The sequence below is a fragment of the Miniopterus schreibersii genome (genome assembly GCF_964146895.1).
Source record: "Miniopterus schreibersii genome assembly, chromosome: 6".
Lineage (NCBI taxonomy): Eukaryota > Metazoa > Chordata > Mammalia > Chiroptera > Miniopteridae > Miniopterus > Miniopterus schreibersii.
This window is the reverse complement of record NC_138107.1, coordinates 79,168,950-79,196,949: the sequence shown is the minus strand read 5'-3', so window position 1 is coordinate 79,196,949 and position 28,000 is coordinate 79,168,950. Positions and strand designations below refer to the sequence as shown.

The window sequence follows — 28,000 nt, the reverse complement described above, 5'->3', positions numbered from 1 at the left end:
TGCAAGTGTGGCTGCTCCTACCTGTGAGATCTGCGTTGGGCCACCACCCCAAGTCGCAAGCTTTGCAGGTGAACTCATCTTGCACGTATTCATTCTCTTTACAGGCTGTGCAAATCCAGCAGCAACTCACTTCTCCTTTGCGTATGACCTGTAACATAGAGATATTTCATGTGCCTAAGGATCTTCTCCAGAAAGTCTTCTCTATCAGACGACTTGTTTTCATACTGCAATAAAAAAATAACTTTTCAAAAAATTCTATGTGCCGAAGACAATTAAGTACATGGATTGAAATATACCTGATTACAGTAGAGTTCATATGTGAGTTTCCATTCATTTCATGCTGGAGTTGGAGGTTTTTCAACAATAATTTCTTTCATGAAGAAATCTGCCTACATTATCTCTTACAGAGTCAAAAATGAAACGTTGAATTTTATTCTTATTTATATTAATAAGTATTAATTATTCTCAGAAAGTGAAAATGTAGTTTTCTTCTCTGAAAGAGCAAGTCATGTTTAAACACAAAAGTTTCTACATAATAAAACCTCATTAATTCATAAAAACTGAGGAATTTTGGAATTTTTGTTGTAATTATGAGAGTCTGAGCAATTTTATGTACATAAAAACAGAATGATGGCTTAGAAAGTATAGCCCTGTTCTCGGCTTTGTTACTTGCTCTAGGAAATTCAAAAACATCACATAAATTGTTGGAAGAAAAATTACTAGTCCAAAATTACTGAAGATTTCCTTATTATCTGAGCAGTGTCAACTTTCTCTGTTTTTCAAATTGTTTGGTAAGCACTTTTTCACTTACACAATGCAAAAATAAACATCAAACCACACTGCATTTAAAGTGAGTTTCTTGTAGACAGCACATAATTAGATCCTGCTTTTATCTCCAGTCTGACAATTTCTGCCTTTTTATTGATGTGTTTTGTACATTTACATTTATTATAATCATCAGTTTGGTTGGATATGAATCAAGCCATCTTTTTTTCTGTTTGTCCCATCTGTCCTTTGTTTCTTTTTTCCTTTTATTCTGCCTTCTTTTGGATTGACAATTTTTTAGCATTTCATTTTATCCCTAAAATTGGCATATTTGCTAAACCTCTGTGCTGTTTTTGTAGTTGTTCTAGGATTGAAAATATGCATCATTAACTTATCACAGTCTACATTCAAATACTATTATACAACTTCATGTACAATGTAAGAGCCCTACATCAATATTCTTCCATTCCCCCCACTGGGTATTGTTTTAGTACATTTTACTTACACATATTTTATAAGCTCCTATGAAATTATTTTTGCTTTAAACAGTCATCTTTGAAATACACTTTTGAAAGAAGAAAAAAATTATTATATTCTATATTTACCCACACACTTATAATTTCTGGTGCTTTTAACTCCTTTGTACAGACCCAAATTTCTATCTGCTATAACTTTCTTCACCCTGAAGAACATTCTTTAACATTTATTGCAGTGTTGATGTGAGAATTATGGCTTCTTTCACCCTTTATTCATTTGAAAAGTCTTTATTTTGGCTTAATTTTTGAAAAGAAATATTTTCACTTGGTAGGAAATTTAAGTTGACAGTTTTTTTTTTCTTTCTTTCTGCCATTCTATTGTCCTTGGAAATAGAATTCTAGGGTGAAAGATTTTTTCTTTCTTTTAACACTTTTAAGATGTCATTCCTTTCTTGCCTTGTATGTGGTTTCTGATGAGAAGTCTGCTGTGGCTGATACTAGATTTTTCTTTTTTATCACTGGTTTTTATCAATTTAACTATGTCTTCTTTGTGTTCAACTTCTTTGGGATTTGTTGAGCTTCAGGAATTTGAATTTACATTTTCATTACATTTGAATATTTTTCAAGTCATTATTTCTTTAAAAATTTTTTTCTAACCTGTCTCCTGGGTCTCTAACTGCGCTTGTAATATATACATCTTGGTTGTGTTCTGCAAGTCACTGAGACTCTGTTCATTTCTTTAACTTTGTTTTCCCTTTGTGTGCCAGAGTTGCCTACTTTCTATTGCTATGTTTCTAAATTTACTGATTTTTACTTCTATAATGTCTAACATGTTAATCCCATTTATTGAAATACTATTTCTTATATATTTTAATCTTCATTGTATAGGTTTCATTTTGTAATTTTTTATATTTTTATTTGCCTTCTCATGATATTCACATTTTGTTTTAAATCCTTTAGTATGTGCTTAAAGTAGGTATTTTAATATCTTTGCTAATTCCATCATCAATGTAATTTCTGGGACTATTTCTATCACTTGATTTTCCTTCTGGTAATGTCTCATCTTTTACCACTTGGACATATGTCTAAAATTTTTTTACCAGATGCTGAACTTTGTGTACCTAAGGCATAGAGTACTGGAGTTTTACTCTTAAAGAAGTATTGCCCTTTTCCGGGCAGGCAGCTAAGTTACTTGTGGCTCAGGTTGAGTCTTGTTTTTAATCTTTAGGGCAAGTGCAAAATAGCCTCTATTTTCAGTCTCATTTTTAAGATGTGACCCCTCTGGGGTGTCTATTTAATTTCTTGTGCATTCAGCAAGGTATCGCCACTCTGGCTTATAAAGACTGGGACAATTCCTGGCTCTGTGTGAGCTCTAGCGATCCAGCCTCCTTAGTAATTATCCTTTCCCTGGATTATTTGAATTCTATCCTACTCATGCTCAAACCAGCATTCAGTCAAATACTCAAGGGAGCTCGCACGCCAACTTCTGGGACTCTTTTTCTGCATGGATGCTGACTGCCCCTTACGCTGCACTTCAAATTCCAGCTGCCTTGGCCTCCTAAACCCTGATTTCTGTCTTCTTAAATTGACAATATGGCCAAGCTCTGTGTTCTCTCTCACTGGACAGCAACCAGAAAATTGCCTCCAGGCACAAAGCCTGAGTGATTTTAGGGTTCACCTTGTTTGTTTCCATTCACTTCCCTGCAGTCAAGGTCATGTGCTGTTCTTCAATGTCTGAACACAATTATTTCATATATTGTGTCAAGTTTTCTCTTTGTTTACAGCACAGGGCAAAGTCTGCACGGACCCTGTGGCTCCATCATGGCTAGAAGCAGAAGTCTCTGCCCAGCACATTAAACATTATCAAAGTCAAAAATTAAAATGCAAATATTGCCATCCCTTAAAGTCACACAAACTCTAGCTTTTGTGAAAATAAAATTATCTTTTCTCAGATCAGGTAGAAATTTATACAAATATTTTAGAGTTACATAAAATATATCAAATGACAGCATATTTTTAGAAAATGTAAAAGGTTTTCTTTTTCTTCTTTTACTTTTAAATAACGTTAGAAAGTAAAATTACATAAAGTCTTTTTGAAAAAGTCATACCTACATTCAGAATAAGTATGGGAAGTTAACATTGCAAATGATAAATTTTTCTAAGTGATATGAGAAAAGTGAATAAATAAATGAATATTGCCTTTTTATCTTAATCAGTATAAAAAATACAGTAAGAGCCATCACAAAATACTGCATATCTCTTCCATCAGTGCTACCTTTTCCTCTCACTATAAAATTAGTACTATTAATTAGACAAATCCAAAAGATGATAATGCTGAACAAACTTATTTACACAGGATGACTGGTAAAGGTAAAGTCTGTGAGTAGCTGGCACAAGGAAAGCATTTAAAATTAGGGATTGAATAACTGAGTAAATAAGTAAATAAATGAGTAGCTTATACCTTTAATAAATGATGAAAAATGGAACTTCTTAAATGAAGTTTTTATTACTCCTTTATTCAGCTACCAAGTATGTGTAACTTTGTCAAATAATGTCCATAATATGGAATTCTCTATTTTCTACCTTTCAGCCATGCTCTAGACTGAGGTTTTATAACTTTACCCCTAAATTCTGGCCCTCATCTCCTACTCTAGAGTTACATATACAGTTGCCAAGATCATCCGAGTGGCCTGTGGGCTCCTCAAGAAAAGAGAAGCCCTCAAGGCACAGAACTGAACCAAGAACACACAGTAGGCAGCAATGAAAGTGTCAAATTGAATCTTTTTAAAAAATATAGTTATGCCAGTTAAGGAATTTTCGTGCCTCCCTCTTCCAATACTTTTGAAATATAAGCTCTTCAGTCAGACATTCACTTTGCCTTGGTCCCTGTTTCTGCATCTAGCTCTTCTGTTATTAATTTCTTACATAAGTTCCCCCAGTGAGGGAGGCCGTTCTCTGTGCCATCCCCCCGTATGTCCTCCTTAATGTCCACACCACTCTGACTGCTTTACTGTTTCGGAGGGAGATTTCAAGTAGAGCACGTACATTATCAGCTTTGTTCTTCATCTGACTTGCTTTTCATAAGGGTTATTCTAGCTGCTGAATGGAGACTATACTTTAAGGACGTAAAGAGAGAGAGAGGGAGAAAAGAGTGTTTGTGTGTCTGTGTGTCTCTGTGTGTGTGTGAGTGTGTATATGTGTAAGTGCGTGTGTTTGAACCACTGGCTCTAACATAGAGCCATATAGTAAACAAGTATATTTTAATAAAAGAAGGAATATTACCTTCCATTTCAAATGTCATCTTTCCTTCGTCTATGCCGTTACTTCCAAGAGCAGACACATCAAAAGTTCCAGTAAGTATTTCTAAACCGGTAAACCCTTTGAAACACTGTCTCACTTAGAATTCTCTAATAATTAAAATACAGTTGGTATTTTGTTACCACAGGTTAGTTTTTGTCCTCTGTTTCACATCTATATGATAGATATGTTTCATGCAGATATAGTTTTTAAAAAATTCTTAAGTTATTGTGTCTAGTTTATGTTTTAATCTCCCCGAATCAGGAATATTGTTCATTATTTTTATATCAGTTGTACTCACTGATACTTCTTTCATGTAGTATATACTCAATAACTGAATAAAGCGTTTTTAGTTTTTTTTCCCACAGGAAAACACTTCTGATGGCAGCTCCAAGTCATGACAAAAGTCTTGATGCTTCACGAAAACTGCCTGCGAAGGACCAAGGCTTCTGGGGCCGGGGCTCCGGGGCTCTGCCCGCGTCCCGCTGAGTCTGGGGGACCTGCGGCTGCCACCAGCGCTCTGGCTCCGTGACATGGGCACCGCAGGCGTCCCGAGTATTTGTGCAGTTGGCAATCAAGTGTTCACTTTATCACTAAGTTTCTGAAGTGATTTGTAATGGATTTTTTAAATTTAGGTGTTAGTTAGAAAAAGGAGGAAAGAAAACAGCATCAAGAGGATATAATGAAGGAACAGTAACTGTAAGTCAAAGGAAACAGGAAAACTTTCCTTCAGAAGGGAAAAACCTGGGAGACTGAGCAGGATAAAGACACTGGGCCCCCCTAATTCAGGCCGCAGGAGAGGGTGGCCCTGCCTCCGGGTCCCCACCACCCCCTGAGCGCTTGGACAGCGGTCAGCTTTGACGGCCGTATGTCTTGCTCTGCCCACTCCATGGGCTCCTCAGAACAAGGGGCTGTGTTTAAGCTTCCTTTGCATTCATGGTGCTCGCTTAGTTCTGTGAACATATTAATTACTCAGTAATGAATACAAAAGAAAAGAGGGAAATAATATAGAATATGACATAAAGAGAAGAAATGGAAATAAATAATTCAAAGAGAATAAAAAATAAGAGGTAACTGAAGAGAGTCTTGTAAGAACTAAATAAAAATATCAATTTAGGGAAATCTTACATTGTCATTTATTATAAGAAAAATGTAATAAAATGGTACGGGAATACAAAATGATCACGAGTGTAGACACATACTGAAGCAGCTGTGTGCCAGGAGTTCTGTACAGAATGACACAGAGTCACCCTCCATGGGGTGAAGTTAATTATGTGCATTTTTGGCTGTGGTGTCTTCCCATCCTTCCACGCCTCGCTTCCCTTTTCCCCTCACTCCTGCTCCTCTGGGATTCTACCTCCCAATAATGCGTCAGCCCTTAAGTCTTGGTTTTAAGTGTCCAAGGGAACCTGAGCTAAGTACCTGCCAATTGCCTTCTGCGCAGGGTTGGCAAATGCAAGGCCCTAATGGGACACGGAAGAGAAGGAGGGAGAAGCCAAGGTGTCCTCTCCCTCCTCACTTCAGAGGGCTTCTCGGGGAGTAGCTGAGGTGTCTCCCTGTGTCCCTCTGGCCCGGAGGCAAGAATGAGTCTTGCTGTTGCTCATCTCTGAGTTGCCTCCATGCCCCCTCTTACTTTTATAGTCAGTTCTTATATTAAATTCCTTCCATCGAGCCACCTGGCATGGGCTCTTTTTTTCCTGACTGGACACTTACTAATATAACACTCAACAATGCAAAGTTTGATTTCATTTACCTGCATTTGGGGTATAGCTAAAATCAACTTCTGCTTCTATAAGATATTTTATTTAGTTTCTAAAAATCAGTAATGCAAGAAAACTGGAACTTTAACTGCTTCAAAGGCAATTACCATAAGAAAGTTCTATGAGCTGTCATAAAAGAAGTCAAGTGATTATTTCAGCATTTTAAATGGTATTGGAGATTTAAAGCGAATACTCCTTTCCCAAGGTTATGTTTCACAGTTAACACAAGTCCAAGTCCTACAATTACCTTGTAAAATGCCTGTCTCCCATCTTTGCAGTGGCTACCACAAACCTGACTCTGAGCATCCTGGGCTTAGTAGGTGGCAAATTGATGGTGTAAGATAAGTGCTATTATGTGGAAAATGAGATTCAGATTTTGTTTGTTTCTGTACCTCCCATGGTGCTTAAGGAAAAGAAGCACACATCTCCCCCCCACAATCCAGGTGCTACTTTCCTCCTGCAGGGTACACAGTATTTCTCGAATTGGCCCCCAAAAGATTTGCATTTAGAGCAAATGCTCTGTAACAGCTCAGCAGTGATTTGTGAAACCACCTTGGATAACACTGCATGGGCGTAATGCAAACGTAATGCCAGGAATACTTCATGCCTCAGCACAGATATACACTGCTGGCCTTCCCTCTGAACTTGGGGGGGGGAGGCCTTTCTTCGGGAATGCACATACAGTCTGTGAGCCCCCATTCACGGCCTGCCAGCAACCAGAGGAACAGGAGGGAACTGTGAAAGGGAGCTGGAGGGCCGTGAATCTTGGGAATAATCTGTTTGCTCTTGCCAGGGATTTTTTTTCCCCCCTTATACTCTGAAATACTCAACTTTGTAGTTCCATAAACTGATTCACAGCAGTTGTCTTCACTATAGACTTAATGCTATCACCCACACAGGACAGAGGGCCTGCACCAAACATGTGACACTCTTTGGGTCCCAGACGCCCATGAGCTCTGGGCTTCCGTGTCGCCTTCATCATATGACTCTAGGTCTCAGATGTCCCGTTTTCCCCACCATCCAGAAAAGATGATGAACACAGAATCCAGTTGTCTGGCATCTCTGGCAACAGGGAAAGGGAAGTTTGGGGGCCTCTGGATTTCAGAAGGTGTGCTCCTACATACCACCTGACAGTCTCATGTGAAAGAATTTCGTCAGGACAAGAATCAGATTCTTGGGGAGAAGCAGTAAGACACTCAGTTCATACACAGCGGCTTGGCTGGAGCTGTGCTCACACAACTGAAACACTGGGGCACTGAGTGGAAATTATGGGTGTGTTTAAGCCTCTTGAATACCCCACACCACGTGAGCCTTATGGGACCCCTCGCCCAAATCTTTCCATGATCCAGGTTAAGGATTAAGGTGGGTGTGGCAGGTGGCCTCTAGCACCCTGTCACAGCACTGGAACGGAGCTAAGTCTGATTGGGGAGCTGTCATGAGAATTATTAAGTACTTTTATCATCACATCTGCAGAGAAGGCGCAAGATACTGAAAGTTTGGGTGGATTGGCTCAGAGTTTGTTTCATCTTCGAAGTGGCTGCTGTCACTGAAACGTTGAGTCCATCAGGACAGCTTTTCTGAGCTGCCAAAAGATGCTGCACATGGCCAGTCCCCACCTTCTTTGAACAGGAGAGATGAGGCTTTTCCTGTTTCCACACCAACACTTCTGCACATGACTAGACTCTTGCCCTAAGACGCCTAAGTGTACTTCACCCCCGCGTGGGTGGTTCCACAGCTCCCACAAAGGGCACAGCAGCATGGCCATGGCTCATGGTAAGAGGGCCGGAGCCACACTCAGCACCTACTCCAGCTCCAGCTGTGCTGGGTGACATTTACCTGACAGCCTGTCTGCTGCCAGAGATGAATCACAGAAAATTAGAGAGGGGAAGACCTGCTCGGTCATTTAATCTATACCCTTTCCAGCTCACAATCACTCCCCTACACTTCGCTTCCTGGTGCACCATCCGGTTGGGTTTTAAATAGCGTGGGGTACAGAGAGTGCTGTCTCTGTGTTTTCTTCGCTGAGAATTCTCTAGCACATCCAGCTAAATGCTCAATATTTGATGTTTATTTACTCTAGTTTTAGGTATACAGTAATATCACGGTTACTCACAAGCTGGGGGGAAAAAGCATCTGAGAATAATTAGAAAGTGTGGGCTCTCTCTGGGCTAGAAAATACCAATTTCAGGAAAATCAAAGAACTTGGTGGAGAAACAATAAACAGGGATTCTCTGCTCCCCCGTTCTCTTTTATTTTAGTTACATGCTTATTTAGCATTGCCCAGCTTCTGCTTTCTTTAACAATAGCTGGAACTATGACAAAGCAGTATCACTGGTTTGGTTTCCACATTTACATCATTTCAATGTTTAAATCGATTATGCATTCCCCCTACTTTCTATATTGTATTTAAAACCCTGCATCATTGTCCTGGTTCAATGAAAGATCGTGACAAATATTTAAATGGTTTTCCCATTCCATTTCCTAATCTTCCTTTGTCTTTTCCACTTTAGCTAACCACAAGCCTGGACCATAACAGTAAGCCTGGCCCATCTTCCCTGGACAGCCTTGTCCAAGACACATGGCTGTGTATTTTTATTTGAATAATACATGAACCCCGCCTGAGAACTCGCCGGTGGCTGGCTTACCTTAATTTGGCCCTTCAGGCAAGGCTCGCTGCACACGGACCGGACCATCCCGCTCTTGTTCATCTGGATCTTGTAGTCATCGATGTTCAGGACCCCCTCGTGCCAGGTTCCCACATGCACGTAGTCATAGCGGTTGGCTTCAGTGTACTGCAGATTCATGATATCATACCTGCAAAGAAAGCAACATGTGTGTCTTGGAGAATGTGGACATAATGTAGAAAGCAAAGAAATTTGGCAAATCTATACCAGTCGAGAGAAGGGAGATAAAAGCTAATATCATCCTGTGTCCTAACACCAGCTGCTATTGATAGTTTAGTTTATTCGAAACCTTTCCTCTGCTTTTCCAAGATGTGTATCCCACTCTCCGTTTCTGTGTATCATCCATATTTGCTAAAGAACATAGCACTCTTAGGGTCTCTCTATGCTTATTTTGAAAATAATAATTCTGTGTGCCTGCGTGTGCGGGGTTGGTCATCTCTGCCAAGTCAATATTCACTAAGTTACTGTTGGAACAAGTAACAGGTCCTGAGAACATTAACTCCTCGACTGGATTACTTCTGTTCCAGTTTTCTTTTTTTACATTCAGCTGCCATTTTCATTTCACTGGATTGAAAGAGGTGAATTTTATCCAGTTTGGAGCCTATTTTAGGTGTTGCTAGAGCAAGAAATCTGAGAAATGCATCTTTAATTAGCAAGGATGTTGGGGATTTAACATCTTGAGCATTGACATTTAAACCGGTCTCTTCCCTGGTTAGGACAAACAGTTCTGAATCTAAATAATCGACGTCAGTGATTTCAGTAATTTCAAATGCTACACAACAGCACAATCCGCATTTAGACATCGTGACTGCGGCCTGAGTGTGTTCTGGGGGCCAGACCTCATCATTTTCCACTGTGGGCAGTGGAGAGCATCCCCCAGGGCAATGGAAACAAGACAGGACTTGGCATCAAAATGTGTAAAGTGGAACATTTTTCTAACATTTTAACAGTAGGTTAAACTACTTAGGAATGTCACTAAGCTACTGAAGGATCATGGGCTTCTTGTGGGGATTTATTACCATAAGGAATGTAAAAAAACTATTTCTCAGTTGGGGCAAAGGCATATAGGTAGGGCAATATCAATAAATCATTCATACGTGTATTTCTGTGAATGGCCTGCAATACTCTGGTTATTTCCACCACAAGAAAACCAGAGAACATCTCTGTGTTGGCACAACCATTTACTTCTCAGCACTGAAAATTTTCTGGCATCCTTCAGTCTTCTCCGCATGTTGCTATTGACTCCAGGTAAATTATAACTCATGTGGCAGTTTCTGGAAACAAAGGCCTGGCTCTCCCTTACTGATTGCAAAGTGGGGTTGTTTTCTGCAGTATCTGCGATGGGCTTTCACCCTCTTTGCTAGAATGCAAGAGGCACTGTCTCTCGCTCTTTGCCCTTGACCCAAATAGATGGCAATTAACCAACATGTTTCTCTTCTTCAGCTCTCTTTCTCCTCCCCAAATGCCCCTACCTAATCCATCCTGGATTTTGTTCTAAACAGGATGCAGACTCAGAATCCTCCTCAGCCCAGCACTCCAGGAAGCTACTAGTAACTAATCAACCTTAGCTGGTAGCTGAAACCTACTGGTTGTATCTGGCTTAGTTCTTTATCTGGACAACTAATTTCCTTTATTGGCTTTTCTGCCTGCTCTTAATGTGCAAATGCATTTTTGTCATCCACAGGGTAGCTAGTGGCTTTTCCACACCCAGATTCTGGCAATTTCTATAAACAGCAGTCCCCTAATGGGAAAGGAGAGACTCAGAGAGTGAAGGAAGCATTTCCCCCCTACTTTTCTAGGTGAACAAAACTTACCTAGAGTTTCATCTCTTGGCTGTTCTGACTTTTGCTACCAGAGGTTTCTTATGCTGAGACACATCAGAATGTTCTTCAGAGCAGCTAAGTGATATCCATGCAGGTATTAACTGCTGGCTGATGGCTCACACTCACTCTGCTGATCGATGGTACTAATCTACACCTCCAATATTTTTCCATTTTAAACTCATGGTTATAGCACCTGCTGTGAATGTTTGCTAGGAATAGTTTCCTTTAATTTTTATGTTTTACTCCATATTACAGTGTTAAATCTCCTCATGTACTTTCCAATGAAGGCTTAAATGCAATGCTAGCTTTAGAATACCTTTTTCCTATAAATTAGTTTCCTAGGACTTTTATTTCAACTTCCTCATTAGCTCTTCGAAGAGGAGAAATCAGTTCACACTTCATTAGCATGCAGAAACTGAAAAGCTCACAATATTTTGGCATGAAAACACTTTTTTTTTAAAGACCCAAAGCCGGGGGGGGGGGGGGGAGGCAAATACTGAAGGATACCAAGGGCCTCCTACTAAAAAGAGGCCTCCCCTTTGCTGTGTGTGCTAATGAGCACTGCTCTTTCCTCCTGACCCCAGTCCCTTCCAGGCACCCTGGCATTTATTTGGAATATCCTCATGCTGTAAATGACAACTTTACGACATCCCCTCAATGCATCCATTTTGTGTTACATGGTGATTAACTAAAATAATGACAGGAGGACCCAGAAGCTTGGATGGCGTTATGACAGGAGACAGGAGCAGCGGGAGGTGGTTGAAACAGAATCGATCGCAGATGAAGGTGACCAGTTACAAGCATGAGGAAAGAATCCTTGAGAAGAGACCCAGGGGGAAAGCTCATGATTTAAATATGTAATTAAAGATGGAGAAGAAACAAGCTAAACTTGTGTGCCAATATTTTGGATAACTTACAAGTAGAGAGAGGAAAAGGAAACTCGTATTTATGGAGTGTCTAAAATGCATCTGGCTCTGTGCCGGGCACATGGTGTATGTTATCGCATCATGAAGAGAGGTTTCCATTCCAAATCCAATCCTTTACAGAGCCCAGTTTCCAGTGGAACCAGCACTATAACCATGGGGTTTAAAGAGGAGAGTGGTGTTCTGAATCTCGGACCCACTGGTTCCTCCTGGTATTGCTCCCTACGGTGCCCAGGCCCTCCATCCTTCCACCCATCTCACTCACAGGTTTAGATAAACCTGCTCCCCCCCTAATGGAAACTTGGAAGGAAGCTAATACAGTCATTGTTTAATTGCTGACGATTACTTATATAAATTATCTTTCCTGGAGCTGTTGGATTTTAACAGGGAGAATCCACTTAGGCCCCACAAGGCACTCTCTAAATGTAGAGCTTTAGGCTTACATGCAAAGCTGTGAAGAATTACTCAGGGTATCTTACAGTAGTCTCTCCCAAATCGTCTCTCACAGTTTCCTTTGAAATGACATTGAGAACATCGCCAGCAGCCTTGCCTAATTTTAGGCTTAGCTAAAAGGCAGAGCAATGTGGCAAAAAGATGACAAGCCTCAGGTTCAGGCTGCACTGCCTCCACCAGCTCCTCTCGGCGCGATTCTAGGTAAGTTAACTTTTCTCGTTTCTCTGACACTCAGTTTTATCAGCTGTAAAAAAGGATAATGGTATGCTTACAGCAGCGAGGGTTAAATGACTTGATGTTCCATTTTAATGCAGCATATGCTTTCCTAAAACCTCTCTGTCTGCAGAACCATCTACTGAACCATAACAGGCCTTACGAGGAAAAAATAAATAAAATTGTGGGCATACTGTGCGGCAGCCAAGCTGAGGGCCTTTCCCTTTCCTGTTGCAAGTTTTAATCCTATTTCACTATTCTGATTACTCTTCGTCTAGGAAAATTCATGTGAACAAGCATAACTGTTCTTTATACTGACATCGTTCTCTAGGTACCAATGAAATAGGAGCTAACTGGTGCAATAAAACAAGTGCTGCAGAACACACTAAATATAAAATGACTTGGGGGAAAATATATGTATCGGGTAGGTTTAATTTTCCTTTGCTTCTTGATTAATTCTTTGGAAGCCATAGAGACTCAACGGCAGAAAGAAGATTCTTTATTTTTCTAAGAGGGACATGAGTCAGCCTGAGAAAAGGGGGTACACGTGTAGGGCTTCATTTTCTTTACGTATTAGGCTCTTTAAGCAGGTGTAATATTAAAATCGTTTACCACCAGTGTGGCCTTAGCACCGATTGATCAGAAAGCTGCTCTGGCCTGGAGCTGGCAGCGGCAGTGAGGGTCTTTCTGGTCAGGTGTAATCTCTTTAATTTCTTAGGTTTGCAGGCAGGTCCCCAGGTGTTCCAGAGTGATGGCTGGGTAGGGGTGTAGTACTGGCAAGATGCAGGATTGTGCGTGTTTACAGCAAGTTTTGCAATGTTTTAAAGTGTAATTTCCACCTAATATTAGCCCCATCTCTTTAGCTTTCTAGTTCATGAACCCAGAAACCATGGAACCAAAGGGAGCCAGAGTTGCCACCTGTCTGGCTCAGAGGCTCACAAGTTATTCAGATGCACACGGAAAAGACAGTTTTACCTTCCAGGAGCATCCCCTTTCTCATCAAACCACACCTCCTCTCCAGACACGCCGATGAACGTGGACTTGATGAGGAAGTCCAGGAGTTTGCTGCCGTCGATGGGCTTCATGGCGTCGCAGAGGCCCACGTGGCCGGGGCAGAGGGCGTGGTGCATGTTCTGAAGCCCGTGTGCCATGGCGTAGATGGCGTTGATGACAAAGCCCATCTTGCTGTCCTGGACGTAGTTTTCTTCTAAGCTTTCATTGCCTGTAACATAAGAACAGATGGGCGCCAAGGTTGCAGTGATGGAGTCTGGGCCTGCAGGTGTAACTCTCCAGCGCTCTTCAAGGCCCTCAGAGGAAGGGAGAGCCCAGCTCACCTGCTCAAGCTTTGTGACTAGCTCCATCTGCAAACAGTTTATTCAATTTTATTTTCTAACTTCAATGACGGTTTCATATAAAACAGACTCTATAGAGGTGAAATTTTTGTAAAAAATAACCTTTCAAATACTGCAAGGAAATCCTTAAGAAGCAATGGGAATAGCTTTTATTACCTCTTGGTTCGTGGAGACTTATATTAAAATTCTCCCTACACCTCAGTCCTGGAAAAACATTTTTGATAGCCTCTGTAAAAATCCACATTCCGTAGTAAATCAATTTGGGCATTATCAAAACCCTGATATTTTCTTTGGGTGATCTCTAGGGCCACAAAAACCCAGAGCAAGGAGAAGAGCTCGAGAGCATGAATCTCTCTGACGTACGACCGGCAGAGCGAAAGCATTTGAATCAGAACAGCTCAGTCTTAGAAACACAGGTAAGATGTTTCTTCACGGGAGACTCATACCACACGTCTCAGCCTTAAGCCTTTATCAGTGAACTTCAATCGTTTCTACCTGTGTCCCAGGTGATCAGAGGCTCCCCATTCACCAAGCTGTTAAACAAAAACACTGTTGCCTTATATATGAGCCCCACAGCTGAAGCCTAAACTTCAACACTTACATATGGGTGAGAAATTCAGGGACCACTGGGTTTGCTGAACTAAAAGTACCAGGTTTGGAAAACAAAATAGGTTTGGAACACACCACGGGCATAATTCAGAGATTGTGTACTAGGTGACAAAAATGTGCTTCTCTCTGCAGTGGGCTTTCCCTCCCCCGCTTGACTGATAGTGAGAGGTCCACGCAATGTGGGATTCAGGTGCCAGACGCTGGGAAAGTTGGCAAGTTCATCTTCATATGGGGGTTAGAACGACATGAGGCTCCTGGCACGCTGGCCAGCTGACCTTTCTGTTCCAGCCTAAATAGGTCACTGGGAACTAATGTTCCTGGACTGGAGAGTAGCATAAACTATTAGGGAGGTAATAGAGTTTGGGGTGTTTAGAAGGAATGGTAAAGAGTTTTGAGTTCACTGTTGAGCTTGAGATAAAATAAGACATTTCTAAAGAATTCTATTCAAAGGCTAATCTATTTAGATATAGTTGAAAATGTGAAAAAGATACATGTAAAGAGATACAAAACACCCAGGCCACATTGAAGGAGGAGCAATTTCGATTTTAACCCACCTTCAGCCATTACTTACTAGGAAATTGTTAAAGTGTGATTTGCTAAAGTCTTATTTTTCCAATGGGAAAAAGGACATTTCCTGAGAGGAAATAAGGAGAACGAGAGGCAGAACGGGCATTTGAAAATCAAACAACAACAAAAAAGTATAGAAATTTCTGTAAAACAGAAAGCAAACATCCTTCCTGCACAAAAACTGTAAAGTCATTGAAATAGGGTAACTTACGTCTGTCTCCCAGCACCCTGGCTCTCAAAGTTAGTTTGTGTTCCCTCTCTTTTACATCAGGATATAAAAGAGGTAAATTGATGCCCTGTGTTTGAGAAATTTTCAACAAGCCTCTCAAGGCTGCCTGAAGCCTCCAAGTGCTAGAGCTAAACGTTAGAGCTGATAGAATTAGAGAAATAAGCAGGACTTAAAGAAAGGGGGAAAATAGACAAAAATCGAGTGGCAAAATAACCTTCAATGTAGCAGCCACTTCAAGGTTTCTAGTCAACACTAAAACCATCCACTTGAAGTTGCAGCTATTAATGTCAATCCAGGAGCTAACTGTAAGAAAATATGAGAATGAACACATGGAGTTCTTCCCCAAATGGAAAGTTCGCTATTTCAGACAAGCCTATAGACACTGAGTCTGTTTTGTTGGGTTTTTTTTGCTTTGATAACTGATTTAACGAATTCTTATATATTTAAGAAGTGATGCTGGTGTCCTCAGGACAAATTCCCTAAGCCATGGTTATCTCGGGATGTGTTACTCATCAGCACTGAGACTGTAACAGCTCTTGGCTTTCTCTGAGATCAGTTTTCCTTTTGGTCCTTACTTGGGGTGATTACATAACTTATTGTCCAAACTGGGTCACTTTTGAAAGTGAAGTGAGTGATAATTATTCTGGATACACAGGGGTAAACAAGGCAAATCAGTCAAATTGTGACACGTTTCCTGAGCCACGCTCCCCTCTAACTATTTACTGATGTTATCATGGGTGAGATTTATATCCACTTATATTATATATAATAACATCTACAACACATGTAAATATGTATACATATGTATATATGAATAGATACAATAATTAGTAAAAAATTATTAATTTTAACAATTTTACATTTATCTAATTTAGCAAGAAATTAACACATCAATAATAATACTAGCTACTATTTTCATGTTTGTTATGTACAACACTCACATAATGAGTTCATGATAATCCTGCCAAACAGACATTTATTTTGCTATTTATGAGTGAGGGGATTGTACTGGCATCCAGATGCCCCCTTGACCTTTGGTGTCTCTGTTACCCTTGACAGCAATACTGGTGCAGATACAGAAATCTACAGAAGCAGCGCTCTTCTGGTGACAAAGGATAGGGCATCCTGATGTCACCAGTGTCACTGTCAAGCTGGTTTGGGGTTTCTTCCTGAGACTGTTCCAGATGTGCCCAGCTGTCTCTCTGACTAGAAGCACTGGAGTGCAATCTATCAACAGCAAACTATGAGAAAGAAGCCATCCTGTCAGGATCCACCCTGCACACAGCCAGGGGGCCAGGCACACATTTCCAGGGAATATTTGTAACTCACACCATTCCCAAAATAAACACAAAGAACTCGAGTGTCTGCCAATCTGAAGTGAGCCATTGCCCTTGCCTACCCTGCCGGTCCACTGGGTTCGTAAGTGAGGAGGGTGCTGCCGTCAGTAAGAGCTCCCTCTGCAGCTCCTGCCCCGCTCGGTGGGAACTAACATTTGGGGAGAAGTGCAGAGTTAGAAAATCATCTGGCCTTTACAGGGCCATTCTCTTCGCCATAGCAACAGTCTCAGGCAACGTTGCAAGGATCTGTCACCAAATCAACAGAATATGTTACAGGTTTTCGTGTTCCCCAAAGATCCTATGTTTTCATGACCAGTGAATGGAATATCCAAACTAATAATATTGTCACTTTGTGAGAATGTGAAAACATTTTAATTCCCTGGGGTTCAGTGCCTTTTCATAACACTAGTCTCAGCGTTATTAGTGAGAAGTGGATTTCATGATTCTTTTTCTGTGGTGCATTAACTGTTATAGACCACTAGTGTATCATTAAAGCATTACCTTTTCTAACACACTAAATGGAGTCAAATAATTATAGTTAACTGTGTTTATTTACCTTCGAAAGAATACCTGTCTAACTACTTCACAGTGGATTGTGGAAATACCTACCTTGATTCTAAAATAGCAGTCTCGTTCTCATTGTGAACACACAAGGGCTAGAAATTGTCGCCTGAGAGCAGCCACATGCAGGGCCTACCCGGGGGTAGGAACCCACTGTGCGCCTTCCAAAACCAAGAAATTCATGGTGGTTGGGAGGAGGGTCGGCAAGTCTCCCCACTGATACTTAGGACGGCTCCTCAGCAGAGTGGTAGAGCTGAAAGAACCCTGGACGAGGCACGTGAACACCTGGGCCTAGCGGCAGTTCTGCGGTCATGTCAACAGTGCATTTCCAATGAGCCATGGAACTTGGACAAGGGTCTACGCCAACTTGGGTCTCAGTTTCCTAATTTTAAAAAATCCCACAAGTGGATCAGATTATCTTCCTGCAGTTCTCTTTCCCCTCTGAAGTTTGTGCTTTGCTTCTCCAATTCCACACGTGTGGGTACTTGGCAAAGACACTCACATATGTAATCGTTCTTCATCCTTGCACAACCCCATGAGGTAGGTTCTACTGTCACCATTTTACAAAGGAAAGGCTAAAACGCAGAGAAGTTAAGTCAGGATTGGGGAGATATGCCTTCCTTTCCCTTCAATTAATGCTTTTTTGTGAAGAGATTTCTACTGAGTAACACCTTAGGTTTCTTAACTCACCTACGGGGCAGAGGAGAGGATTCATCTTACTGGTGTATTGAGGAAAAGAAACTGCGGCTGCTCGGCTCAGCCCCTTTCTCTCTCACTGGGAGTCAGGCCTTGGCAGTACTCAGAGGTTCTCGTTGGTTCTCTGGCATCTGGTAAATGTGGGTTGCAGTTACCCAGCTGTGCCCATGGGCCAAACCGGTTAATCTATCTAGTCCTGGGGTCAAGTATTGAAAAGTATATTATGGCCACATATCTAATCCATGTCCCTATGCCAGTTTGGGTTTTTGCTTGTTGTTTCTGGTTAACTTTTAAAATCCCATACTGTAAAGTACAGAAATCTTTACTGTACAAATCAGCAAATGTTTACACATGTACATACCATATAACTGCTGCCCAGATCATGACAACTGCATTTCCCAGGCTTTCGTTTGCTTAGAGCTTCCTTACTTTACCCCAGCAACGTTTTGTAATTCTTCAGTGTGCAGATCTTAGGTATTTGATTTTTTAACTTTATTTTTATTGTTGACACTATTAATCGGAGAAAATTTGGGGGGGGAGGCGCATCTGTAATAGGTATTTGATTTTTATGGTTCTTCTACAATTAGTGTCTTCAAAATTTTTAAAATTACTTGTTGCCAGTATATAGAAACACTATTAATATTTGTATTTTGGCCTTGTATCCAAATTTACTTATTAATCTATTTTTTAATATAATTTGTTTTGTTTTCTATGTACACAATCACATTACTAATAAAACATACTTTATCATCATTTGACTCCTGGGTCTACCTCTTAGTTGGATCCAAATTTGGAAAGGAAGTACACTGGCTGTCACACTGAAATCTCATGGGTCATGAATTCAAGGACAGAGGCAGTGTCCTCCAGAGCTGGCCCTGGCCCTGCCAGGCAGCACTGTGCATGCAAATAGCAGCCCTACCCAAGTAGCGGAGCAGTCCCATAACAGACAAGACATTGGTTAAAACAAAGAAGTATTATGGGAAACATTGGCAAACAGAACTGTCCCTGGAGAACATATTTTTCTGATTTCTTGGCATTTGTAGCTCTCCACTGCCTTTTTTTATCTGACAGCAGCACACACACAATAAATAATTTGATATAATCTCAATTCATAACAAAATAGAAAAAGCTGTAATTATTTTATATTGTTAAAATATCAAGCAAAGAAAATGAAATTCATTTTCCTTTAAATGACCCAAGTATTAAATTAATTGAAGGAAATTGAATCAGGTCATTTTTTAAATAATGACCTCAAAGAACTAAAATGCCCTTGATTTTTCTTAGAGGCCTAGGCTCCTAAATCCTTCTTATACTTTTTCAGGGAGAAGTCTAGCCTTGTCCGTGCTTGAGTCTAGGGCCTGTGATTGTTCAGTTTCCTCTGACTCTGTTTTTTTTTCCTTTCCCTAAAACATTTCCTCTGCTCTCATCATCAAAAAATATGACCTCTCCACTCTTTGGATTTTTCATTTATCTAAATGTAAATTAACTCTTATGTAGAATGGAAGAGAAGAGAGAACAGATCGTTTAACTGAGCATGTCATTATCACTGCTCTTAGTTGAATTCCTATTGCCTAAACCCACCTGGTTTTAACACTTGTGAACAATACAGACACTTTTTCTAAATACATCATCACAATCTATTGTTAAGAGAGAAATCCCCCAGTTACATAACCACCAGCAGCACGCTCCCTGCAAATTGATGACAATTACGTTAAGCTCTCAATCCCCTGAAAATACAATTGCAGTTTAGCTAATTCACATTTCAAAAAATTATGGTGTATGGGAAGAACAAGTGAGGACAATCGCTGGTATGTTTAAGGGGTGCTGAGGATCAGTGCGGAACACTCAGTTGAACTGCGGGGCTCTTTGTTTGTCTACAGAGAGAAAACAAGGGCAGCTTGACGTGTGCTTCGCCTTTCCTATCGATCTGGCATTACGCAGTGTAATGGAGTTATAAACCACTCCCGCTGGAGTAACTAATCTTTGCAGGGCGGCAGTAAGCATTTGGCAGGCCATCATAGAGATGGAGTGTTACAGAGCGCTGGCTGCTCTAGCCAGTGTGGGAAGTGAGTGTTGTTCAAATCCGTCAGGAACCAGCTCCCTCTCTGCACCCTGCTGGGTCAGAATCCTTGCCAAGCCTCCCCCTTAGCCTCTTCCAAACCCTACGGAGGCGTATCGGTGCTAATAGCACCACTTCGACTTATTAATGAGTAATCGGGAACATGCTTTCTTTTACATATGTAAGGGATTTTCATGATTTAATGCAATTATGGTTCATTTTGAGCTCTTTTCAGCGCTTTGTTTCTTTTTACTATCTCTTGTTTCATGCTGCTGTATTTAGACTTAACTAATAGGTCAGAGTGGGTTTTGCAGAAATACAAAAGCTATTTGCGAAAACTCTATCAGCGATTTTCAACCTTTTTCATCTCACGGCACACATAAACTAATTACTAAAATTCTACAGCACATCAAAAAATATATTGTATTTTTGCCAATCTGACAAAAAAAAATAAGTATAATTTTGATTCATTCACAGCAGATGGCCACTGTTGTGTTGGCCGTTGTCATTTTTCAATTTGACAGTTTAAGAGAAAAGGGGTCAGTACCCTTGACTCAATAGTCAGGTATTGCATGTTTTAAAAATTCTTGTGGCACACTGGTTGAAAATGGCTGCTACTTATCTCGTACCTATTTAATTAGCATCTAATACAGCATCTTCTAGTAACCAATATAGAGCCTTGTTTATTAAAAAGTTATATGCATTAGCATTGTTAATCTACTTTTATGTTGACTTCTGATCAATACAATATGATATTTATAATTTGACAAAATGCTGTGCATAAAAGAGTCTACTTTGGGACATATTAAAGAATTTCATATCCTTCAGCCCTTTTCCTGAAATTTATATGCCAAGTGAATAAATTGGAGTCTGGAATAGAAGCCTGGGAAACTCTGATGTTTAAATGCAGGCCATAAGGTTTACCCCCATGCCTGCATCACCTAAGAGTGAGACGTACTGTGAATTTCCATTTAGAATTTGTTTCTCTGGTACACTATCAGTTGATGTTTTTCATTGACATTTTATGTGGATTTAACAGCCCATGTAGACCACAACAATATCTGTCCCAGTGTTGCAAATGTTGGGATTTCTTGAATGACATATTGCTTTTTATATGGTGTCTTCCAATAGCATCCCTTGAGAGAATAAACCTTGGAATTCTTAAGGGTCTAATAACTCATGGCTAGTGAGACTTTAGTCAATATCTGTCACAGAAATTAAAAGAGTAGCTCTTAAGATTAATGTTTTCAAGAGTATAGAGACCAAGAGCTCTTAGCAGGATCTGTTGATAAAACAAATACAGGGTGCAGACTTTATCCAAATCTGCACGGCTATGTCAGCCACTCTCCTCCTGTTTTGAAGGGCAGATTTACAGAGACAAGAATGCCAAATATTGGTTCTATGAGAAGGACCCACTTGAGAGCTCAGAAGGCTAATCCAAATCTATTAAAATTATATTTAGGAATGAAATATAAGCATTACACTATAGCTGGTCAAGTTGTTTCTCAGAATTGTTTCTGAGTTAACAATTCTGAAATATCTGTACATATAAGGGGTCCCAAAAACTGTATACACACTTTGAATAATTATTCATTCCAATGAGTTAAATCTGAAAATAAAGAAACATCAATTTAGCTATCAGCTTTTAGTAGTGTCTATGTTTTTTCGGACACCCTGTAAATACCAAGGTTGAACAAATAAATGAATGGAAGGCAGACAACAGAAGCCAAGCTTATCACAGTTGGAGTGGGAGGTTGCAGATAAGGAAAAGCTAGAATAAGCCCTGTGGTACTAATAGTGAGGCGAAGGCATCAGTACAAATTTAAGTTTAGCTTAATATATGTAGTGAATTTATACAGAAATACTTATACATATATGTTTACACATGGACTGGTATGCATACATTTCCCAGCTCCACCTACTGAAGCAATGAGCACACCCAGTGCTCAGATCTTGGCTTCTAGTGCCATTCTCTAATAAAAGGGATTAGGACCCTTTGGGATAAATAACCAATTACAGGGTTAGGGTAGAAAATATAAAAGATAAGCCTGGAGCTTCCTGTGGTACCAGAAAGTAAGAAAGTACTTAAAAAACAAAATAATAGGGATGTGTCAAGGGAACACTAGAGATAACCGAAAGCTCCCAGTGAGCAAAGCTGAAACAATTTGAGTTACAAAATAAATACAGAAAGAGATGATAACCGAAATATAAAATATAAACACAAGTCCATACTGATATAAATAGATCATTAAATAAAAATAATAAATGGTGGAAAGGAGACAAATCTGTACAGAAAAATTACAATTTATGTAGATACTCTTCCCTTAAGAAGATGAAGCATAATTCCCCATCCTTTGTGAAATACACTTAGTGACTCCCTTTCCAAGGGTACAGCTTAAAAGGTGGGCTATAGAAAGACCTAGGAAATGCTACCTTAGCCAGGTTATCAGTGTTAACCAACCTCATCAGCGTTAAATTGGTAGTGTGTACTCTTTATGTGTTGTTGAGAAAGACACTTCACTTCTGTGGTCTTCTTCCCCCAAAACCCTATAATCCCAGTCTGACTATGAGAAATACATCAGCCAAATTCAAACTTAGGGACATTTTACAAAATACCTGACCTAAAAACTGGCAAGGCCATCAAAAACAAAGGAAGTTCTAGAATTTTCATAACTTAAGAGCCAAAGGAGACATAAAAAATAAATATAATTTGTACTATCTTGGATGATATCCTGGAACAGAACAAAGAAAATTGATGAAATATGAAAAAAAATGAAGTTTAGTTAATAATAATGTACCGATGTTGGCTCATTCATTGTGGTAAACAAAGCAGTTAACAATAGGGGAAGCTGGATGCTGAGTATATGGGAACTCTCGGATATAGATTTGCAGCTTTTCTTTAAAACTATTTTAAAAAACAAATTTTGCTTTTTAAAAAGGTACAAGAATTTTCCTTGTTCAGTATCACACAGCTGGACAGTGGTGGTGACTAGCCCAGCGCCCAGCTGTGTGACTCAGGAGCTCTCGCTGTCAGGCATACATTGCTCCATCTCTTGCTTAGTTACAGTCCAGGAGTGACATGACACTCAGCGGGCTCGTGGGAAGACGTGGTACTTGCGACCACATTAATGAATATCTGTAGGCACAAAATGAAATTTGCCCCGATTGTAGATTATGTATCATGTTTAGAGAGAACTCACACACATTTGATAACGTGATGAGGTCACCATGGTTTGTTGCAGTGGATGGTGTTGATAGAGAGGCAGAATTTTTTGCATGCTTCTTTCATATTAACGCTCCATTTATTAGTACATATAAAAGGTTAAAATCAACATACAAAAATCATTTGGAAAGAAACACGCTACTAAAAAATCAATATTCTATATTCTATGACCCTCAGACTTACCTCACCACAAGGAACTATGAACTGATTTCCCAAGGTTTTATCTGAGGTCCCAGAATGCTCCAGGGTCAATTGTGGGGGTTTTTTTAAGCAGTTTGGACGCCACACAGTAAGAAAAAACTATGAGGAGGCTCGAAGGTACCACAAGGTACTCTCTCAAGCATCAGCCCTGCTCTGAGCCTGTAGTTGACCTAGACGGCTAACCTGACTGCTGGGGTCAGGTCTTTGCAAACTAACCTTGCTCGAGATTATAAAAAATGGCCTTGAGGAACATATGGAATTTAGCATCTCTGGGCCAATATTTCTGTTGACTGTAGGACTTTTTAGTGCCTTATGGGAACTTTGCTTTCTAGGATGCCAGGTGTTATACCCTTTTTGGATGATGCCTCAGTCATGGGATTCAGGTCAACAGAAATAGCTGGGCAACATATCAAGATTCCCCCCCGCCAATGATATCTAGTTATTCTTAATTGAGGATATCAGAGACAAACACAAATGGGGTCAAGGTTATTCTTCATCTACACTTATTCTATGCTCATTTTTTTTACCCAAAGTGGACTTTTTCTAGTGTAACAAAGACAATTATCTTCACTTAGGACCAGGAATTTGGATGAAATAGGTGTGCCCCCCACCCCTTAGTGTATTTATTTGATTCTCAAAAACATATAAACAGGTACCCAACTCTAGAGAGAAGGAGGAACACAGAGACCTTGACACACACTGCCCACTAAGGTTCAAAAGTGGGGGAGCAGAAATGATGGACAGGGTTCATCATAACCAAGGCTACATTAAAGGAACAAAGAGTGGATACCTGTAGCTCATCATAAAGGTAGAATTCTAGGCTGGTGTACTAGACTTAGATGAATGCCTATGTTGTTGGAGGGCTGTGCTGGTTCCAGCTGTAAAATTAAGTGATAGTAGAGCTCTTTTATACTGTGAGTGTGTGTGTGTGTGTGTGTGTGTGTGTGTGCGCTCACTTTCACAGGCTTTGGGATAAATAGTTCTATGTGTGTGTGCATATAAAAAACTGTACTATTTTGAGCCCTGATGTTTTGCAAAATTCTTCAAATGAACTTGACATAGAAGAAGAAGCTTCCTTCTAATTAACACAGGGCATGCTGAGCTGTCATAACACTCTGATGAGGTTAGAGATGTGGCATTGGTCCCCCTGCACTGATTTCTTACACAGCTAGGACAAGAAGGCAGCTGGGGAGATGAATTCACCATTAACTAGAAAGCCAATGTAGAGATTAATGTGCTGAGAACTGAGCCCTGGAACCAGGTATGTATATTCACCCTGTATGTGCCCAGAATATTTGGAAAGGGAAGACCATGGGATAGATTGATCAGCATGACATTGCCACAGTGATTGAAAATGACAACTTTGTCTAGAGGTGAGGTCAATAGGAAAGCCATTAAAAGCATCTCCTCTAAAAACCCTGGGCATTGAATTTTAGTTGTGCCCCCAATAGCTCAAAGAACTATAAAGTAAAGGCAGCAAAGACTTCCTCTTTCTTCAACAACTGCTGAATCAGAATCACCAGGTATTTCTACAACTGGCCACACAGACTGGGCCAGCATAAAATTACCTCAGTGGATTTTTTTTTAAGTTATAATAGTCCAGAGAGAAAAGACTCTTTTGTGTACCAAAGGATATTATGGTTTATTGTTATGTTTCTATCATCCCTGGCTTCCTTGAATGTGATGTAGAGACACATTTTTGAAGTCCAGAGTAGCCTGGGATGTAAAGAGCAAGGATAAGCGAGGGCCAGTTTGCTGCCAGAAATCCACCCCAACACATCCCCTATTCCTAATTGCAAAAGCACCATAATATCGTCAGGACAGACCCCCCTGCAGTGGAAGTACACCTTGCTTCCATGTTTTCATGCAGCAGTCGAGCTCTGTCTTCTATATTATCTCAGCTGTTTTCAGAGTGAAGGACTGACAACTCCGGAATGAGATAATTATCTAACTGAGTCTGGGTTATTATTAATGGTGATTGGAATACATTTAAGAACACTCAAGAGCAAACCTAATATGATGACGATAAGCTATTACTTGAGATTATTGAATGAAGACTGATATGAAATAAATGTCTATTTAATATATTAGTCAAATTAGGAGCTCTTGATGTCTGTAGAAATAAAACAAGCTGTGCGTAAATGTAAAAAATAAAGGGAAGTTCAGGCAATCATCTCAGCCTGAAGCGGTAAGTAAGAATGTTCTTCAAATCGCTTTTAAAAGATAGAACCAAAGTTATGTTTTATTTTGAGCTGAATAATGTTGGGAGAAATTGTTCAACATTCATAGCCATTCAGTTCTCTGATGGGATGCAGAGAGATGAAGATGCCAGGCCCTGGAATAATGGGAATTTATATAATAATAATAGTAGGAATTAATAGCTTTTAGAATAAAATTAAATGAGAATGGCAACTCATTCATTTAGATTATTCCACAGACTAAGAATTTAATACCGTAGTGACTGCATTCTTGTTTTGAAAGTCATTCACTTGGCCATCCATGGGGCACTTCCCATATGTTGAACTCTGTGCTGTTTATCATACTAGAAAAAGCCAAATTGCGTGGTTTCAGCCCTCAGTACAAGAGGTTGGACATGAGACTGCTGTTAAGCAAGTGTAAGGCACAGAGTAAAGAAAGGAGAAGGGAGAGGGAGGGATTTCTGTGTAGCAGAAAGATTGAACAAGGTACAAAAGGGAGAGGAAACACTAAGTACAGAGAGACAGGAGGGATCTTCTATTAATAATCACATTGCTGACCAGTCACAAGTACCCACGTGTTTCCATGTCCGAACATTGCTGACGGGTCATGAGAAAATTCACGTCTACATTAATTTAGGTAATTTTAAACACCTTGTTAACCAAAGTAGCCAGCCTCATGGGCAAGCTCTGGCTTGAAATAGCTGGTCAGCTAAGTGTTTAACTTGGATAATAATAATATCTATTCTTTATTAAATTTTAAATAGCCAGTCAGAGGATTTTAGACTTAAAGCAATAAGTCGAAGGGAGTCCCTATAGTCTTTCAGCGAAGAAGGCTCAGGTTTCTTCCTGAAGCCTTTTAAGGCCTGGTTTCCTTGGTGGCTGTCCATCCTACATGCACAAACATGCATTCTAAACACGCATAAATTCATGAGTCTTCTAAGTCATAGACATCCATGAGTCCTGAGGAAGGTGGCTGAACTAAGCAAGCAAAGAAAGCAAAGTTAACATTCTCTTATTGTTGGAGCTTGGGCCCCAAACCAAATTCATTATAAAAACAGACAGGGATAGGCCACATAGAAGCCTTCTTAGGCCTGAGCTCGTAAGACCCAAAGAGTTTCTGCCCTGCTCCATGTTTTCCCTACCCGTCCAACTCCAAACTCTCCTGCCCTCCAAAACTCCAGACTCTGAGCTTGGTTTACACCATCATTGAAAATGGCAACTCATAATTTCCCAACCACATCATTGTGCTGTATCTTTAGGACAGGAATTTCCTGGCAGGGACGCTGTGGGAGGCAGTGGTTTCTGAATTTGCGCCATAGCACACAGAGACCCCAAGTTTTATGAAAAGGCCAAGTTGCGTGCAGGCAGCGATCCCAAGGTCTAGGAAGCTGCTTCCCTCCCTCTCCTTCTCTTGAGAACACGTTTCAATAAATCATTAGCAAATGAATCTCTGCCTCTGGCTCCATTTCTCAGGAACTCAACCTGAGCTCAGACAAATGGCCTACAATCTGCTAGGCATAGGTCATAGGCTCAAGTGTCTAAAACCCTTCCCTGCATCCCCACTCCCCATCGGGACTGATCGTGAGGCACTTTTTTCAATGAATGTGAGCATTGGACCCTTTTAAGGTATCTGCTGCAATGAAGATTCCTGCACTCCATCAGGGACCCACCAAAATGGATCTCGTCACTGAGGCCCAGAGCTCCCTGGGAGAGTCCCATGCACTTTAAAGATTAAGAATGAGGTCCCAGGACTTGGAGTAGAAAAAGGTTATTGACAGAAATCAGTGAGTGGGCAAATGAAGAGAAGAGGGGCACAGAAACTGAGAGCCAGGTTGAAGCAGAAGCTGAGAGTGAATGAATAGCTAACGCGGTGCAGTGCAAACAAGAGGCATCTCAGTAGTGAAAGCAACTTACCCAGAGAGGGACTGCGAGCTGGGAAATATCTCCAATATCTACGAGAGAACTGTGTCCTTCATTAGTTTGTGTCACTTCTTTGAGCCTTCAGGCTCCTGCTTATAAAATGGGGATGGTGAGGTTTCCACTTAACCACTTATATTCATGCTATGGAGATAGACTTAGACAATGTGCTAGGTGATTTAAACCAGTTGAAAAAGGACATTACATAAATACGAGTTATGGCAATATCAATACCTTCCTGGCAGAGTGTCAAAACCGCAGGCAGGTTTTGAGCCTTACAATATGCATGAAGCAGTAACGAAGTTCAAGAGGTTTTCAGATTTAATCTGTAAAATGTCAGTCAATGAAAGGGATTTCTTATTCATTTCTAAATTATTCCTAACAGAAGGCAGATAGTACCTACAAAATGCCTGCAACTGAAGGCTCTTGTTAGCTTTTAGAGGGCGACTGCATAATAGATATTTTTTCTCTTTAAATTTTGGCTGGGTTTCAAAGGAAACAAGACTTCTAAATGAAAAGAAATTCTTTACACAGGGATTTGTGCCAGGATGAGGTCTGGCCATATATCAAGAGGACCATGGAATATTTGGGGGCTGAGAGAAAATAAGGTTGTCAAGACGAAGGCCTCAAGCTAACGGTGATTTATTAGTGGGAAAC

The 28,000-nt window shown here is 40.4% G+C and overlaps 1 protein-coding gene across 2 annotated transcripts in view; it reads right to left on the bottom strand.

Moving 5' to 3' along the window:
- The window catches only part of GRM1 (glutamate metabotropic receptor 1), a gene marked incomplete at both ends in the record, with an annotated part of 259,375 nt that overhangs the window by 37,509 nt on the left and 193,866 nt on the right, over positions 1-28,000 (bottom strand). For both annotated transcript variants that reach the window (XM_081140792.1, XM_081140793.1), the window contains 3 exons: positions 22-148; positions 8,944-9,112; positions 13,370-13,616. In XM_081140792.1, coding sequence (XP_080996918.1) covers positions 22-148; positions 8,944-9,112; positions 13,370-13,616 — 543 coding nt within the window. The remainder of the gene's footprint in view (positions 1-21; positions 149-8,943; positions 9,113-13,369; positions 13,617-28,000) is intronic.